Below are 16,594 nucleotides of genomic sequence, written 5' to 3' on the forward strand. Positions count from 1 at the left end.
CTCAATTGTGACTCAGTGATGACTTGATTGTGACTCAATGATGATTCAATGATGACTCAATTGTGAATCAGTTGTAAATAAATGAAGACTCAATTGTGACTCAATGATGACTCAATTGTGACTCAGTGATGACTCAATTGTGACTCAGTGATGACTCATTTGTGACTCAGTGATGACTCAATTGTGACTCAGTGATGACTTGATTGTGACTCAATGATGATTCAATGATGACTCAATTGTGAATCAGTTGTATATAATGAAGACTCAATTGTGACTCAATGATGACTCAATTGTGACTCAGTGATGACTCAATTGTGACTCAGTGATGACTCAATTGTGACTCAGTGATGACTTGATTGTGACTCAATGATGATTCAATGATGACTCAATTGTGAATCAGTTGTAACTAAATGAAGACTCAATTGTGACTCAATGATGACTCAATTGTGACTCAGTGATGACTCAATTGTGATTCAGTGATGACTCAATTGTGACTCAGTGATGACTCAATTGTGACTCAGTGATGACTCAATGATGACTTAATTGGTATAGAGAGAGATGAGCAGTGGGGAGAGAACACATAGGTGTGTGATCATTAAACAAACAAACAAACAAACAAAAAACAAACACACAGAAAATAAAGGGGCACAGCAAAAGATTTACGTATTAACACTTGCTAAGTGTAACTGAGAGAGTGAGTTACAAGTCAGGCCAGGTTCATGAGGTGCTTAGACCTACTAGGTCTAATAACTAGATGGTTAGTCTTATCTATAAATGCACATTTGTGTATGATTATATATATATATATATATATATATATATATATATATATATTAGCTAGTCCTATTTATAAATGCATATATTTGGTGCAGTTATTCATATTTCACTCATTTCTAATATACATGCCTGTCTCTGTTAATTTCCTTTCTGTGTCACTTGACATAGGTGTGTGATAATTACAAAAATACATAAAAACAACATACAATAAATAAACAAAAAATACAAGGGCGCTGCAATCAGTACTAGTACTAACACTGCCCTTGTGGATAATCTTGCTGAAGGTGATTGAGAGAGTGAGTCACAAGCCAGGCCACTAGGTTAGTCCATAATACCCGGATGCTAGCTAGTTACACTACATGGACAGAAGTATTGGGACACCTGCTCATCCACGGGTTCTTCTGCTATCATGGGGACTAAAACGAGTTTATCCTGCTTTTGTTGGAGTAGCAAACTGTTTCTACATGTTTTTGTTTGTTGGTTTGTTTGTTTGTTTGTTTGTTTGTTTTTTGAGACATGGCTGAAGATGGTCTTGAACGTATAGGCACCATGCCTTAATGCCAGAGCAGTAGTTTGATTAGTGTCTAGCTTTTGCTATATGTAGCTAGGTTTGATGGTCTGGGCTGAAGAGGTATGGTTTACAAGCAAAATCACAAAATCAGCTGGCTAAATTGAAAGCAAATGTCTTGTGATTAGTAAAAGTTGTAAATTGAGCTTTGCTTTCATTTGCTTTTCAATATTTAAGTTTGTATTTCTTTATTATTTTTATGACATTATTATAGTTAGTTCATGCATTTTAACTTGCATTCACCTGCATTTAATATTGTACGTGAGGCAGGCAGGCAGGCATGCAAATAAAGCTACCCCCGATTGAATTGAACGTTTAAACGCCCCCTCGCTGGAAGACCACGCCCTCCTTGTCTGTGATTGGTTATAAATACCATGATCGACAACCCTGTGGCGGTCTCCAGCGTTGGGTTAGTGGATTGAGGCGTGTCTGTTTGCTGGCCTGGGCGGAGTTGCGCCCTGTAGCATCATGGGATGTGTAGTTCTTCTGCACAGCTTCTCGAGCCGGGTTAGTAGGTGTTTCTCGTGTCTCCACGTGGGTTTCTACCAAGGTCAGCCCTGCGAGACCCCGGCTATCCTTACAGCTGGAAGAGGCATTTGTAGAAACCTGAAATAGTGCCTGAAAGTGACTTGCCTTTTATTTGAGTGACTCTTAGGGCGGGACAGCCAGGATGCCTCCAGCCCTCCCTCCTCTTCTGACCAGACAGTAGTTGCAACATGTCGGTGGAGATGTGCGCTAAACTCCTCTCTCGTTTAACGAGAATACGAGCTCGTGTTCTTCAGATTAAGGCCGACTGCTCGCATTCAAGAAGGCCTTGCACGTCCGACCTGAAAGGTATCATGACATACAGCTGGTACATTCTGTAGGCTGGTTAATGTGGTTGTTTATACAGTACTCAATGCTGGACGTTTGACTATGCACTGTGTCCCACTATGTAGCCAATTATCCAAAGCATATTTGAGTTGTTTAGTCAAATGAAACGTTTAGCTCTTAAAAACTGTGTTTTTGTCACTGCCAACAGCAACCTGTAACCACAAATCATTATCCTACTGTTTCTGTCCAGGCCTTACAAATAGTTTATGACCATATATTTGTTAATCATCCACATAATGCTGTATCACAGCAATGAAGCATGACTGTCTATTGGTGCAGGTCCAAAGAACAAAACAAGGAACTGCCAGCAAACAACATACTGGAGTTATTACTCATTAACATAACGAATATTATTATATTTTTCTGCACATGTTTAGGTAGGCAGCAAGTCAGACCACTAGATGGCATCAAAGTCTTAGACCTGACCAGGTAAGTACTTCTCATGTTTTATTAGCAGGCCTGTACTAGAACCTAAAACTGCCCATGATTTTCTGTTGGTTGTGAGATATTAGAGATGGTGATGCTTAGTATATTTTGTTACATGCAGAGTACTGGCTGGTCCTTTCGCCACAATGATCCTGGGAGATTTGGGTGCTGAGGTGATCAAAGTGGAGCGGCCAGGTATGTGTATGTGAAAGCAGTTTGGGACAACCAGCAGACCCTTATCAGCACTTCTGTGAGTTTGAGAATGAATAAACATGTACTGTGTTTAAAGCCAAGGTAGTATTTTTAAGCATACAGTTATCTGGGCAGTCGGCTGGAACATTAGACCAAAGGTCTTCTCCAGTATTACATTTGCCATCCAATACCTGGTTAATCTAATCAGTCATTTATTAAATTAAATCAGATAAGCTATACTGTGGCTGGAATATACACAGAAGTCAGAAACCAAACTGTGGTTCTTCAAACCAACATATCAATAACTTTACTAAAAACAAGACACAATTTTTACTTTTCACAAAACCCATGCTTATTTGTATTTATTCTGGTTTTATTGTGTTTTACAGGAAATTAAATTAATTTGTTCATTTCACTTTAATAATTAAGAGTTAGCGATATGTAACACAAGCTGACCAGTCAAATCCCTTCACTTCACAGCTTGCTTGAAACCATATTTAAATCATGTTTTTATCAGATAAATGCTGTTAGACTGGGATTTGATACTCGCATCTTGTTCTTTTCAGGTTGGCAATATATTATGTTGTTAAAGAGCGGTCATTACGTTCAGGAAGACTAGTTTGGTTTTGTACACAACATTTTTGTAAGATTAATTAATGGTTATGTTAGGGCTGTGTGTGGTCCAACTTGGGCTAAATTTGGACCAAATCAGACGGACTAACCATAGTCTGCCTTTCAATATCTCTTTTTGAGCTAAATAAAGTCCATGGCGGGCCAACCAGATTTAGCCCAAAAGATGTCCATATAATGCCTGGTGCTGGGTGATGCCACTCTCCATCAATCAGGGTTCTTGGGCAAGACTCCTTACTCTAATTCTCATTTTCCTACCTGTGTGGCATGACTCAGATGTCAGTTACTCTGGAAAAGAGCATCAGCTAAATGCTGTAAATGTAATTCAGAGCTGATAACCCAGGATTGATTAAGCTATTTAGTATTATATTAGGGAAAGCTTTGCGATATATTTGTGTATTACTTTTCTGTAAAATAAACTATACAAAACCCTGATGAGAAATGAGACATAAGAAATATTAGATGGAGACAATTCTGTTTTTGAAAGCAGACTTTGTGACATTTGCTAAAAGAAGATTGTATGTATGACAGGACCTGGAGATGACACAAGAGCATGGGGACCACCATTCTTGGGTGAAGAGAGTGTTTATTTTCTCAGCGTGAACAGGAATAAAAAGGTAATTGCACTGCAGTTGAGCACCATTACAGTCCTATTGAATGGTTTCATAGAGTCAGAGTAAGCTTCATTATATACCATAATTACGAAAACTACAGAATTGTATATATATATTTTTTAAATAATAATACAAAGTTGAGCGTCACAATATTCACTTGTCATTGATCGCACACTATTGTCCAGTTTCCTGGACAATAATTACACCTAATCTAGAACTAAATGAAGTATCAGTGGTCATTCACTGTTCGAAATTGTTTTAGTCTAGGCTTATCCTTTATCTGGACCTGGTAAACTTGATAAATCTTATTCTTAAATTGTCCCCTTTTTATCAATGTCAGATGTTTATATTTTATTTAATTGGAGAAGTGTAATAGGAGTAATGAAAGTAATGAATACATCAGATTATTTAATTGTTGGCCAAAATGTTGATCTTTTGATTTTGTGCTACTCTATTCTGGATGAAGCTGCACTGTTGACAATGATTTAATGAAAGAAATGAAATGTTTTTATTACACTCATTTAATCCTTGTCAAGTAATGCATTACACTATGCAACATCTAGTTTAACTGTGATGGTGATACTGTATATCCATGTGGCAGTAATTTTTGGATTTGTCTTTTTGGTTTATATTACTATAGAGACAGTGTTTTTGGCACTGGTTATATGGCCCATTGCTTAGCTTGCTGTCACATTTACACCATTTAATAGTCAACAGTAAAACCACATTAGTACCTTTAACTTGTGATTTATGATGCATTTCTTTCAGAGCATTGCTGTTAATTTTAAAGATGCAAAGGGGGCCAAACTTGTAACAGAGGTAAATGTTTGACACTTATAATATTGATTCAGTGATTCAGTCTCCTATATTGCCCACTGTTTATGCTAGTATGTCTTGGATTGTGAAAGTGTTTATGGGTGCACACATACAGGCTCTCTCACTTTCTTTACTGTCTTGGTGCTTTGGTCAGCTTGCCAGAAGTTGTGATATTCTGGTGGAGAACTACCTTCCTGGGAAGCTGGATGAAATGGGATTGGGGTATAAGCATCTGAGTGAAGTGGCTCCTCAACTTATCTACTGTTCCATCTCAGGTACACATGCCCTTCTTATTTGAACAACATAGTTTTCAGTACTTGATGTTTTACCACAGCACTGGATACCTTTTGTGGAGATGATTTCAGATGACATTGAGATATTTTACTTGCACAAAAAATCTCCTTGTATAACAATGTAAAATTTAATCTCTGTCAGGATTGAAAAGAATCAAAGAACTAAAACTCTGTCAAGTGCTAAAACTGCATGTTTATCTGGATGCTTTTTCCTCATCTTTTCAATGTCGGATGAAAGTTGTTGTTACATACCATATTTGTGTTTGTTTACATTTTTGTTTGTTTGTTGCCATATTTTTCTAAACAGCACGTTTGCTTATTTCATTAGAATCTGACCCTGATTCTGAGATTTTTGGTCCATTAACACAATAAACAGGTGCTGAGCACCGTTCATTTCATATTCATCATCAGTCTTTTAACATAGCAGCACAGATTCTTAAGGAATAGAATTTAAATACCGTGCAACTTAGCACTTTTACCATAAGACTAGCCTTGTACTGCACATTCAGAACCTATTGCCAATAGAATAGACCTCTCTGGAGCAGATAACCATGAACCTGTTGACACCATGCCTAATGCCAGGTGTGGTCCAGAGGGGTATAAAGTCCCCCAGCTTTGAGCTTTAAAGCAGTGGGACTGTGTTCTCTGATGATGGTGCTCCAGCCAATACATTTGGTTATGGTGGGGAGTTATGAATGAGGTGGGGTGCTAATGCTACTAATGTTCGTCGCTGAATGCAAACAGATTCTCACAACAGTGCTCCAAATCTAGTAGAATGCCTTCTCTGGACAGTAGAGACAATTACTCCAACAATAGCTGGATAAACTCTTTGTAATACCCTTGATTTACAGAAGAAACAGAAGAGATATTACAGAACGAAGAAACAAGAAACAGAAAGATTTACAGAAGAGCAGGTGACGCTGTAGTTTTGTCCATACAGTGCATCATCAAACATTTCGCTACAGTGTTTTTAAAAAGCTGGAAGCTGCATTATCAGGGAGGTCAGACACACTGTTTTATAAGGTATAAAATACACTATAAAATGGTCAAAGTCAAACGAAGTAGAAGTAGGCTGCCAAACAAAATAAATCAGTGCAGATAATCACATTATATGAATCCTTTACTAAAAAGTATGAGTAACAAGTAACTTCAGTTCAGTATTAATGAGCAGCATCACCTATGTTAATTGTGTGGCTGTATTATCTATACAAACATAAAGATTGGATTGGCTTATTATCTGTTGATACTCAGCAGTAAGGTACTCAACCTGTATCTGGGGCAAAAAACTGGATCGGAACATCCCTTGTTTGCATGCTTGAGTCCAACACCAAGCAGTTCATTACAAAGGAAAAAACGGAGGTGGGTTGTAATTTTGGGACGCTTTGGCGTGCATGTTTGACCAAAGAATAGGCTCCGTTAAATGAGATGATATGCAGTCAGTGACTTTAATGTCTTCAATTAGAGCAATTAACAGATGCAGTGAGAATGTGTTCTCATTGTTGATGTGGCCAAATTTGTGATGTCCTAATTCCAGCTTTGCTGTAAACCATCTATATTGATGAACGGATGAGTACATTTTGGGCTTGTGAAAAGGCTAGTTTGAGTTTACTGTCTGCTTTTTGTGTACTCATGAAAGAGACAAGGCTTTATTTGAAAATTGCTCTGTTGCCACTCTAATTTGGAGCGGATGGGCTTTGTCACCATAATGGCTGCCATGAGATCGGTTTCACGTGTCAAGCTCCCATAAATCCCTAAGCAAGTCACACTCGATAAGCAACAAAGTAAGAGAGGGCGCACGCGTGGTCATCATGGATTCAGTACATCACACACATCTCAAATAACACATTCCTAGAAAACAAAATTCACTCATATCATTGTTTACTTTGATTTTCTCGTTATCTAGAGGAAGTCCAGGGACACACATTGTTATGAGAGTTTGATTTATTGCACAAATTCAAATTGAATGATCAAAGACCAGTGCAATAAAATCATGAGTATATCAATTTGAATGAAACATTTAATTGTTGTGGTTGTGCTTAATTCAAGTCATGTACTTGTGGGAGGAAAGTTTTTGACACTTGGTAAACAGAGGAGGGCGCTGAAGAACTGTACTTGAAGTTACCCTTAAGACATTGTTGTACATGAAAATCTGATCTGAGTGTTTTCTTTCAGATTTCTTCAAAACATCACTTTCTTCTGCAAAATTTCTTATGTAGTTGGAATTTCTCATTCTCATGAGAAACATGCTTACATTTACTCATCAGGGATTTGAACAAAATCATCCAGTTGCTGGTACATTCACCCCGCTGCAATGTTGACCTATACCCAGCATACAGTTAACACAAAAAACAAGAACCATGTTTATCTCTGGTCAGGAGGTATCTCTGAATCAGGGCTGTAGCTGTATCTCTCATGGTGAGCGGTGGAAAGTATGCAAATAACTGATTTATTTTATTTATCAAATTTTCCTCTCTCTGCATGTGAAGGTCACAGTTGCAGCCAAATTCTCCAGCTTCAGCCTCTCTCCCCCCACCCCTTCATACGCCTGGAGGCGTAGCCCATGAGACCTCATTAAATGGAGGATGGTGGACAGTTAAATTGAAGTGATTTACAGTACTCATCTTACACTGTTTAATTTTTTTTCTGCCTTTTTCTGAGACTGAACCCCAAACCAATAGTGAGTGGAGATGAGATCAAGGCTTTGCCCAGATATGAACTCAGCCTGATGTTCAAGCACACATTTAATAGAAGATATGAACATAAGAAGTTATGTCCATATGTCTGTCAGTGTTCTCTAATATAAAGCAGTTAATAGCTTTTATGTAGTTTTATGAATAGCTGATGACTGGTTTAATTGTGGCTGTTACCGATAGCCTTGTTTTATATTTTACTCAATGGCATTCTTATGAATTTGAAAAGATAGTTTGGAACGGGACACTTGGTGGTCAGGACAGCTAGCAAGCTGAATGTTGACAGCAACAGCAAGAACTTTAAAACAACATTGTTAACAGCACAACAATAACTACTACTCAGCCATTTACTACGACCATTTACTAAGCTTATTCTGCTCTCTGTTTATAAACACAGAGCATGTCCTGGGGGGACATGGTGCTCGCTTATTTACAGTGGTTTGTTTGAACAAATTCCTGGATATTACTTTGCTGAAAAGAATAATAGAAAGTGCTTTTTCATGTCTTTACCAAGAGTTTCTAGGTTGTTGTACTAACTCTCATTTGCTCTTTATATTAATAATAATAATAATAATGAGTAATTCTTTCAGATATGCCATTTGAATAGCCTTTTGCAGACAGTATAGACTTGCATTATGTTAATGCTTTCTTCATAGCTGATCACTTCCTTTTGCTATTAATTTTTGTTGTAAAATAATCACTGATCAGTTTTTCCAATTTGTTGGAAACAAACTAGTGAGATGTTCAAATATCTGACAGAGTTTGCTACCGCATGTGAGCTCATGATAGAGTAATGGATGTTGCTACCGGTCACTTAGCTTTTCAAATTGTTTTCAAACAATTGTGCATTTTTAACTGTTCTGCATCCAACATCCAATACATCCAACGTCCACGTGCAGTTTTATTGACTTAGCTCAGACATCAACAGTAAGAACAACCGTTATACAAGAAAATGATTTATGATACTATAAAACAGCTACAATAAAAAAAAATAATAATGTGATCATTTTTTGTCATACCACCCAGCACTAATAAAATGTTTTGTGGAAGTAAATTAGTTTTTATTGCAAAGGATGTTACCATGGTAACTCTGTTGTAACCGGAAACAGCCTAGTTGGAGTGGTATTTCCATATTACTTGAGCCAAATTAAGCATTAATTACCTGTTTTGCCTCCCGACTATCACATTTAAAAAAAACAAACAAAAAAACAAAAACAAGGGTGAGCTGTTTGGGCATTAATGAGGCATTTACATTTAAGCATTTGTTAGGGCTGATTGTTAATATTGACCTTTTAAAAAAGGTACTGAATGTGTCTGCAAGCTTATATCTTACACTGGTCGTGAAACTGAGGCATAGCCAAATTCCAGATATAAGGATGTGTGCTCTTTAACCTCGCCCTTAAAAAAGCATTACTCACAATCTCCTGTCTTACTGCTTGATGTAGTAGTGTTCTAATTAGTGTTTAATTGTAGGCCGCAATCAGGAGTGGAGGAAGCCATTAATTCATGGGCAGTTGATGTGTCGCCTACACTGACAGCTTTAGTGAAATTGTTAGTTCTGTCCCCACTCCTGTGTAATTTGTATCAAACTGACCCGTACTGTCATTCACATGATTTACTGTCAGTGCTTGGTTGATTGCTTTAGCCCTAGGGGGCACAAGACAGTGGTTTGGATTGACCCATTTTTATTGATGTCCAGTTTTGTCAGCAGATGGGTACCCAATACCCTGTGCGGTCTGATTGCTTATGTAACCAGCCATGTTCCTTTGGGGATCTTAAACCCGTGACTTGGCAGGCAACAGGCTGAACTGGCGCTTTGTGTCGAGGCATAATTTGCTCCAAAGACCTAGGTCACGAGCAAAGGGGATTAATCAGACGTTGACATCACTGTTTTCAGCTTTCGTACTCCTCTCACTAAGTTCTGTCATGGTTGGTGGGAGGCTGACCAGAGTGTGCCCCTGGGGCTTTGAATTAGAGAGGCTGTTTTCCTTCTGTGAAGACTTCACATCTCACTTGTTTCTACTGCTCTTAGGGATTAAGTGTGCTAGTTATTTGACTATTTGACCTGATCTTGCTCATATCTCAGCGTATTTAATACAGAAATTACCAGTCTGATAATGACTTCTTTTGTGTGAGGTGGGTATTCTTTACTTTACTTTACTTTTTCTTTTTTTTTTTAAATAAATAGTTCATGCTTACCCTATGAAACATAGATAGGAAACAACAGCGATATAAAGTATGTATGGGTATTTTAATATTATGAGTTGGTATGGTCAGACATTTGTGAGCTTAGATGGCAATTAATGGCAATAACTAGCATATAAGGAATGCTTAAACACTATTGCATCCTAATTTTTTTTTTTATCAACGCTTCTTCTGTCTCATGTGACCTCACTGTATGTCTGTGTTGCCATTTTGACTGGGAGAATCATAATTTACTGTGTGCTCAACAGTTCTGTGCAGTCAATGCAACCACATCTATCAAAACAAGACCATGTTTAAATAATTCAGCCAGTAGTTTTGCAGTAAAATCACTAAAGATAACATTTACTTTGCAAAGGTTGCCACACAGGACACAGTTCACTGGCTAAATCTGTAAACCCTTCCACACCATTTTATTTTATGCATGCAGTAAAACCTCACTGAAAAACAACTAGCATCTTTTTCTTTATTTATATAGAAATCCTCTAACTCGCATATCCAGGTCCTAAGTGGCTGTATCAGTCAACTGAAAGTCTAAGCCTTAATGTGTACATATCTTCAGGATGAAGAAAATCCTTTCATCCTTGATGTTTACAATTTACATGGTCTTTGTACACATTTCATTGTTGCATTTCTGTTGTAGGAATGGTGTAGGCCTGCAGCATGGTGCCTCCATCATGGCACCACATTGCAGCAAGAGCATCAACCAAAAGTGCTGCCACATCTACATTAACAACTTTTCCTGAATGGGCACTATTTATGTCTTGTATAATTTGCCCACACAGTCAGATAATGGTTTTGATTTCACAGTGTTTTGTTTTTTTGTGAAGCACAAATGTTCCTTTATAGCATGAGTGCCTTTATAGCGTGAGGCACGCACCACCAGATCTGCTGAACACCGAACACTTAAACTCCCAGAAACGCACAGCTGAACTTTCAAGGCTTTGGTGGTTGAGTGTACCTAGTGTGGGATAGAAGGGAGATGCCACACACTATTCGTTCCCACCCCACTGGATGTTTGAGGTCTCCATGGCCCATGGTGATTGAAACCACCTTCTCCACAGAGGAGACCATGCCCCCATCCCCTTCATTTTACTATTCAGGCTTAATTTCTTTACAGCAAATTAAGGCGGATTAAGTGGCGTCTGGGAACACAAGTTATTGTCAACACGTGTCTTTCCGTAGGCGTGCCCTCACACTCAGACACGCTGAGGTTTGGGACAGGATTCCTTCTACATTGTGTCAGAGTTGCCATAGCAGAACCTGAACCACATTTGATGAACATTTGGCAAAAGGTCTATTGTTGATTATGGTTGTAGATGTAGTTGTTGTAATTGTTTTGCTAGGACAGAAAAATTCTTATCCTAGCAGTTGCATTGTGCACAATATATAGATATGGCACAATATTTTTTTTTCTTTTAACTAATAATTGTCTAGATTTTTATTGAAGTACATGAAAATAGGCTCAGACTTCTCAAACACTACTCAGTACAGAGCTAACAGCATGATCTCACACAGTATGAATGTGTGTGATTTCAGTATAGATTTGTTTCAGGATCGGATCAGATTCATTCTTTTTTTTTTTTTTCCTCCTCCAATATTTGATCAAGCATTTTCTGTTGAGATCAGCATGATAAAGATACTCCTTGACCCTGATATATCGCTATTTGAAAATATTACCTCATTTGACAAAATATGTGTTAAACATACATGCTCCTTTATTAGTAGATGACCTACTGACACTCTGAAAAAGATGCTGTTCACTAATTTGCGGCGCTCATTCCATCATCAAAGGTCTCCACAAGACCTCTGAAGGCATTCTGTGGTATCTGGCACTAAGAGGTTAGCAGTAGATCCTTTATGTCCTGTAAGTTGTGAGGTGGGGCCCCCATGGATCTGATTCATAAGCCTTAGGTGCCCGTGACCCTTTGGCCAGTTTGCTGGTTGTCCTTTCTTGGACCACTACATACCAGATAACTCCCCCAAGCTCTGCCTGATGCTCTGACCCAGTCGTTTAGCCTTCACAATTTAGTTCTCAGACTCTTATGCAGAACCATTTTCCTGCTTTTAACACATCACCTTCGATAACTGAATTCAGTTCTCCAATGCTGATGTTGTTTTAAGCAGTTATCTATTCGTACTGGTGTGATTCCAGTCACTGTGCATCTCTAGTGTCACATTCATGTCCATGTTCTGAATTCTAAAGTAATGTCCTCAATGTTTCTCTGATTGACCTCTCTGAACAAACATCTTCAAGCCTGCCTTGAAAAAGGCTGGGGGGGGGCGGCTTTCTTTTACCTCTTCCACAGTCCTTTCTCAAACATCTGATTCATGGAAAACAAACTGTGCTGTGCTTGTAGTCTTTGAGAGTTTATTTTGCTTTGGCAGCCATGGCTTCAGCCTGAGCGTCTGTTCTGAATGCCTTTTCTGTGGGCAGCGTGAATAGGAGGAGCAGCTCATTTTCCTTCTGCTGTGTTTAGCTTTACTAGCAGTTTGGGTGGTATGTTTTCCCTTTTTTCTTCAGTGAGGCTGATTGGATTCTGGATGTGCTCCGCTATCATGTGTTAACTTTAGTTATACAGGACAATTAATATTGTGTGGACACTAGTAATTGGTTAATATTGTTTTGTTTATTTTGTGTAGTTTTGATAGCCCATAAAACTTTAGATTAAGGTTGGAAATATTTAAGTTAAAAATAAAAACTGGCTCAGATTTGTTAAAGGAATCATTGAAATGAAATGTAGTGGTGGTTTCGCCCTTTGGAAGACACATGGGGAAAAAAATAATAAGCAAAAAGAGACCACACACAATGGTTTAACCGGGGCTACTCAGGTTCTGAATAAACCGTACCTCTTGCCAGAGCAATAAATACAGGCCTAGAACCTTTATCTCTATAGACCCTCTCTCCCAGAACCTAAGAGGACTGCTTCAGTGGTTATTGGAATTCATGAAAATAATTTTTTGAAGAAAGTATGTCTTAGCTGGGAGTTTTTCTGAGCTTATTTCTTAGTCTGTACAAGTCGTGGTTAAATACACAGGAGAGCTGGAGATTTGCACAAAGGTCTATGTGAGCATGATTGTTTAGTTTGTTCATATGGATTAGAGAGTTGTTCAAACAGCTGTGTTTGTTTTAGGGTATGGTCAGACAGGACCCCAGTCGCACAAGCCTGGATATGACTCTATAGCATCTGCTGTTTCTGGGATGATGCACATCACAGGCCCTGAGGTGAGCTTATATTGTGTCACCCTAGTCTACCATGTCTTATGTTGACTGGTAAAAATCACATTTTCACAGACCTATCCCAACAGAGACATGCATACTAATAGATTGTGAGGTAATAGTTTTTTTGGGCTACATATAACATGTGGGATACATAACATTTTTAAATGTGTAACTAATGTTGCAGGATGGAGACCCGGTTCGCCCTGGCGTTGCCATGACTGATCTGGCTACTGGCCTGTATGCTCAGGGAGCTGTGATGGCTGGCCTGCTGCAGAGACAGAAGACTGGACAAGGCCTTCACATTGACTGCAACCTGCTCTCCTCACAGGTAAGTCTTATCATCTTTTAATTCTAATTCACAATAAATCATAATTTCTGTATTTCTATATAGACTTAGTTTTGAACTGAAATATAGCATTAATGTTGATTCACCTCCTATCTGCATGAGATTACCTTTGTTTCAGTACAGTTTATCTTTTATTTGTTTTGAAATATGTTCATAACAAATTAAAATGTATTTTTAAATCTAAAGAATTACATTTCAAAGTAATTAAGCCATTACTGGTATTATGGTTCTGTTATTTGGGATTAGAGTTTTTTTGAAAAAATAGCGTTTAAAGACCTATTCAGCTACAAGAGAGCAAGAGGGAGCCCTAGTTCAAGAATTGAAGCTGTTGTTGTTGTTGTTGTTGTTGTTGTTCGCTTCTCATACATGGCACCGATTTCCTTTATCGAAGCGTAAATAATTTTACCCATGTTTTGTTAGACACAGAGCATGAAGGTGAAAGTAGGAATTTTAATATACATTATTAAAAAACTCTCCCTGACTGAGTTTTGATCAGTTTTTTGGTGTTTTGGCAATAAAATGGTTATTGTATTTGATGGGTTAATGATGACACTGTTGCTGCTGGTAAATACTTGTGCTTTGCTCGTGTTTTTCAGTCGTTTGGTAGATTATTTACTGAATTCTGCAGTTGATAAAATTGGTATGTCTGTTGTAATTAGTTGCTTTTTTTCAGTGTGTTAACGTAAGCAAATAAACACTTCTAAACTAAAATGTGCAGAAATTTGTTCTGATTATGTTATTTTGACTTTCTTTCACAGTAAATCATTTGTAATTTGACCATGGATGTCCAACCACATATATCCATACTTGATTTTTTTTTTAGGTTTATGTTAAAAATAAATATGTAATACTTTAATGTATATTTTATGAGGTATTTCTTTTTTTCTTTTTTCTTTTTTTTTTCTACACTTTATTAACAACTGAAAGGACCTTGAATAGAAAGGACATACCATAATGGGAAATGCACACGTAGTGGTCTTTTGTTGTTGCTGTCCATCAGAGCAAACCAGGGGGAAAGCTCAGGCCCCAACACTGGAGATATCAATAGAGTGTGAAGCACCACACAGTTTACATGTCTACATGCTGAAGTGGTCGCCTCTTGACAGTATGTTTCTGTGATCCTGGAGAAGAGTTTACTTAACAGTAGGGTTTCATTAGGCGCCATGGCAATGTATGAGTCATAAGGATGACACTGTTGCTGTTGGTGAATACTTTATGCTTTGCTCGTGTGTTTCACACGTTGTAAACAGACGACATACAGTTCACCTCTGCTTGGGCTAGGACTAGAACCGCTGGCCAGGGCAGAGTATTGCCTTTCTGTGTGCAGCTAACCTTAGCTAATGGGATTCTTTGTTCTTTTAAATTGTTGTTTTTTATTAATGTATGTATTTTAATTGTGTAGTAAGGCGTTCTGAAATGCATCCTATATATTTATTTTATATATTTTTTATAGATTGAGTTTTATAAACATTATTCAGTCTGAAATTCCAAACTTTTCGTGTTAGGTATTAAAAGCTTATGCACAATGTCCTGGTGTTTTAATTAAGTGTAGGGTGACCTTTGGAATATGGTCTATGTTTCTTAACTTCTTGGTTGTTTGAAATTGTTTAGTGTGACTTATCACTAAATGGCCTACTGTGTATTTAAATTATAGTTCAATTACTCTTATGATGTCAGGTCTTCCACTGGAAAGCAACCAAATCAACTTAATAGGCAGACTGAAAGGCTCAGGGAAAATAACTAAATAAATAAACTGACCGTTTTCAAAGCTGACCAAAGGTTGACCGCAGTATTGTTTGTCATTCTCAGTGCACTGTCACAGGAAGTGCTAATGGAACGGAAATGGGTTTAGACTAAGGATTGATCTGATTTGAAAGGCACTGTACAATTGCATATGTCCTAATGTAAAGCAGAATTGAATGCCACCATTCCTCAAATTCAAGTGACTTTTATTGTCTTCATATACACATACATTCTGCATTCACTAAACACAGGTGTGAACTCATTGATGCACATGTTGACGCATACTTATTTTCAGAACAATAGAAATTAGTTTGCTCCACCGAACATCTGATTTAATTTATGTTTGACATGAATTTGGGAAAAGAAAATGTCCCAAAAAATTGCAAATGTTGTTTCAAGTGAGTTTGGACAGAGAGATCAATAATGTGCAAGGCTTGCTTTTTCTTTTATTCAAAATACACTGTGATCTGAATACACTGTTCCAAAATCAGTTTTCTAACATAACATGGAATTCAATTCACTTACACTCGGGCACCTCAAGAATAATAATCTGTTTAATCCAGTCATTTCAGAAATAATAATCTATATCTGTTACACACAATATTTATCTTATTATTTATGGGAACCTTATTGTTTAACTTGCACCTTCTCAGTCATTTGGGGAATTTGGTTTAGTGTTGTGTGCAGTCTAATTTCAATAAGCATAAAGTCTTCCTCTGTTTCCTTTAGAGAGTTACACTTTAGAGTTAAACGTTTGCACACTTGGGTTATATATATATATATATATATATATATATATATATATATATATATATATATATATATATATATATATATATATATGTGTGTATATATACACGTGTGTATGCAAGACATCTGAACAACATCATCTCTTTAAAGATGCCACTTTTTGAAAGAAAAAATGCTGATTGTATGTTGGTCATGTCTCTGCTGTTAAGACCCCTCCGATCTCCCCCCCCCCCCCCCCCCCCCCCCCAAAAGTGAAAAGTGTAAGTTTACAGTTTTTCATGTTCTCTTCGCTTTACTGACATAATGCTACTGAACCATTCCTAGAACTAACCAGTGGGAGCACTTGTCCCTTGGATGTTACAAGTTCAAATGAAGGATGTGGTTTAAGGAAAGATTTCCATAATGCGATTGTTTGTTGCTCTTCTGTTGTGGTCTGTGTGAATATTCTTGG

At 37.6% G+C, this 16,594-nt stretch overlaps 1 protein-coding gene across 2 annotated transcripts in view; it reads left to right on the forward strand.

Annotated features, from left to right (window-relative positions):
• The first annotated feature begins 2,061 nt into the window (after positions 1 to 2,061).
• The window catches only part of sugct (succinyl-CoA:glutarate-CoA transferase), a 77,284-nt gene continuing 62,751 nt past the window's right edge, over positions 2,062 to 16,594 (forward strand). Inside the window, exons 1-8 of one of the 2 annotated variants that reach the window (XM_072678697.1) lie at positions 2,062 to 2,179; positions 2,596 to 2,647; positions 2,766 to 2,839; positions 3,998 to 4,083; positions 4,849 to 4,899; positions 5,051 to 5,171; positions 13,216 to 13,307; positions 13,489 to 13,632. In XM_072678697.1, coding sequence (XP_072534798.1) covers positions 2,062 to 2,179; positions 2,596 to 2,647; positions 2,766 to 2,839; positions 3,998 to 4,083; positions 4,849 to 4,899; positions 5,051 to 5,171; positions 13,216 to 13,307; positions 13,489 to 13,632 — 738 coding nt within the window. The remainder of the gene's footprint in view (positions 2,180 to 2,595; positions 2,648 to 2,765; positions 2,840 to 3,997; positions 4,084 to 4,848; positions 4,900 to 5,050; positions 5,172 to 13,215; positions 13,308 to 13,488; positions 13,633 to 16,594) is intronic. The other variant, XM_072678698.1, reaches the window with a different exon arrangement.

The sequence above is a fragment of the Salminus brasiliensis genome, chromosome 5 (assembly GCF_030463535.1).
Source record: "Salminus brasiliensis chromosome 5, fSalBra1.hap2, whole genome shotgun sequence".
Taxonomy (NCBI): domain Eukaryota; kingdom Metazoa; phylum Chordata; class Actinopteri; order Characiformes; family Bryconidae; genus Salminus; species Salminus brasiliensis.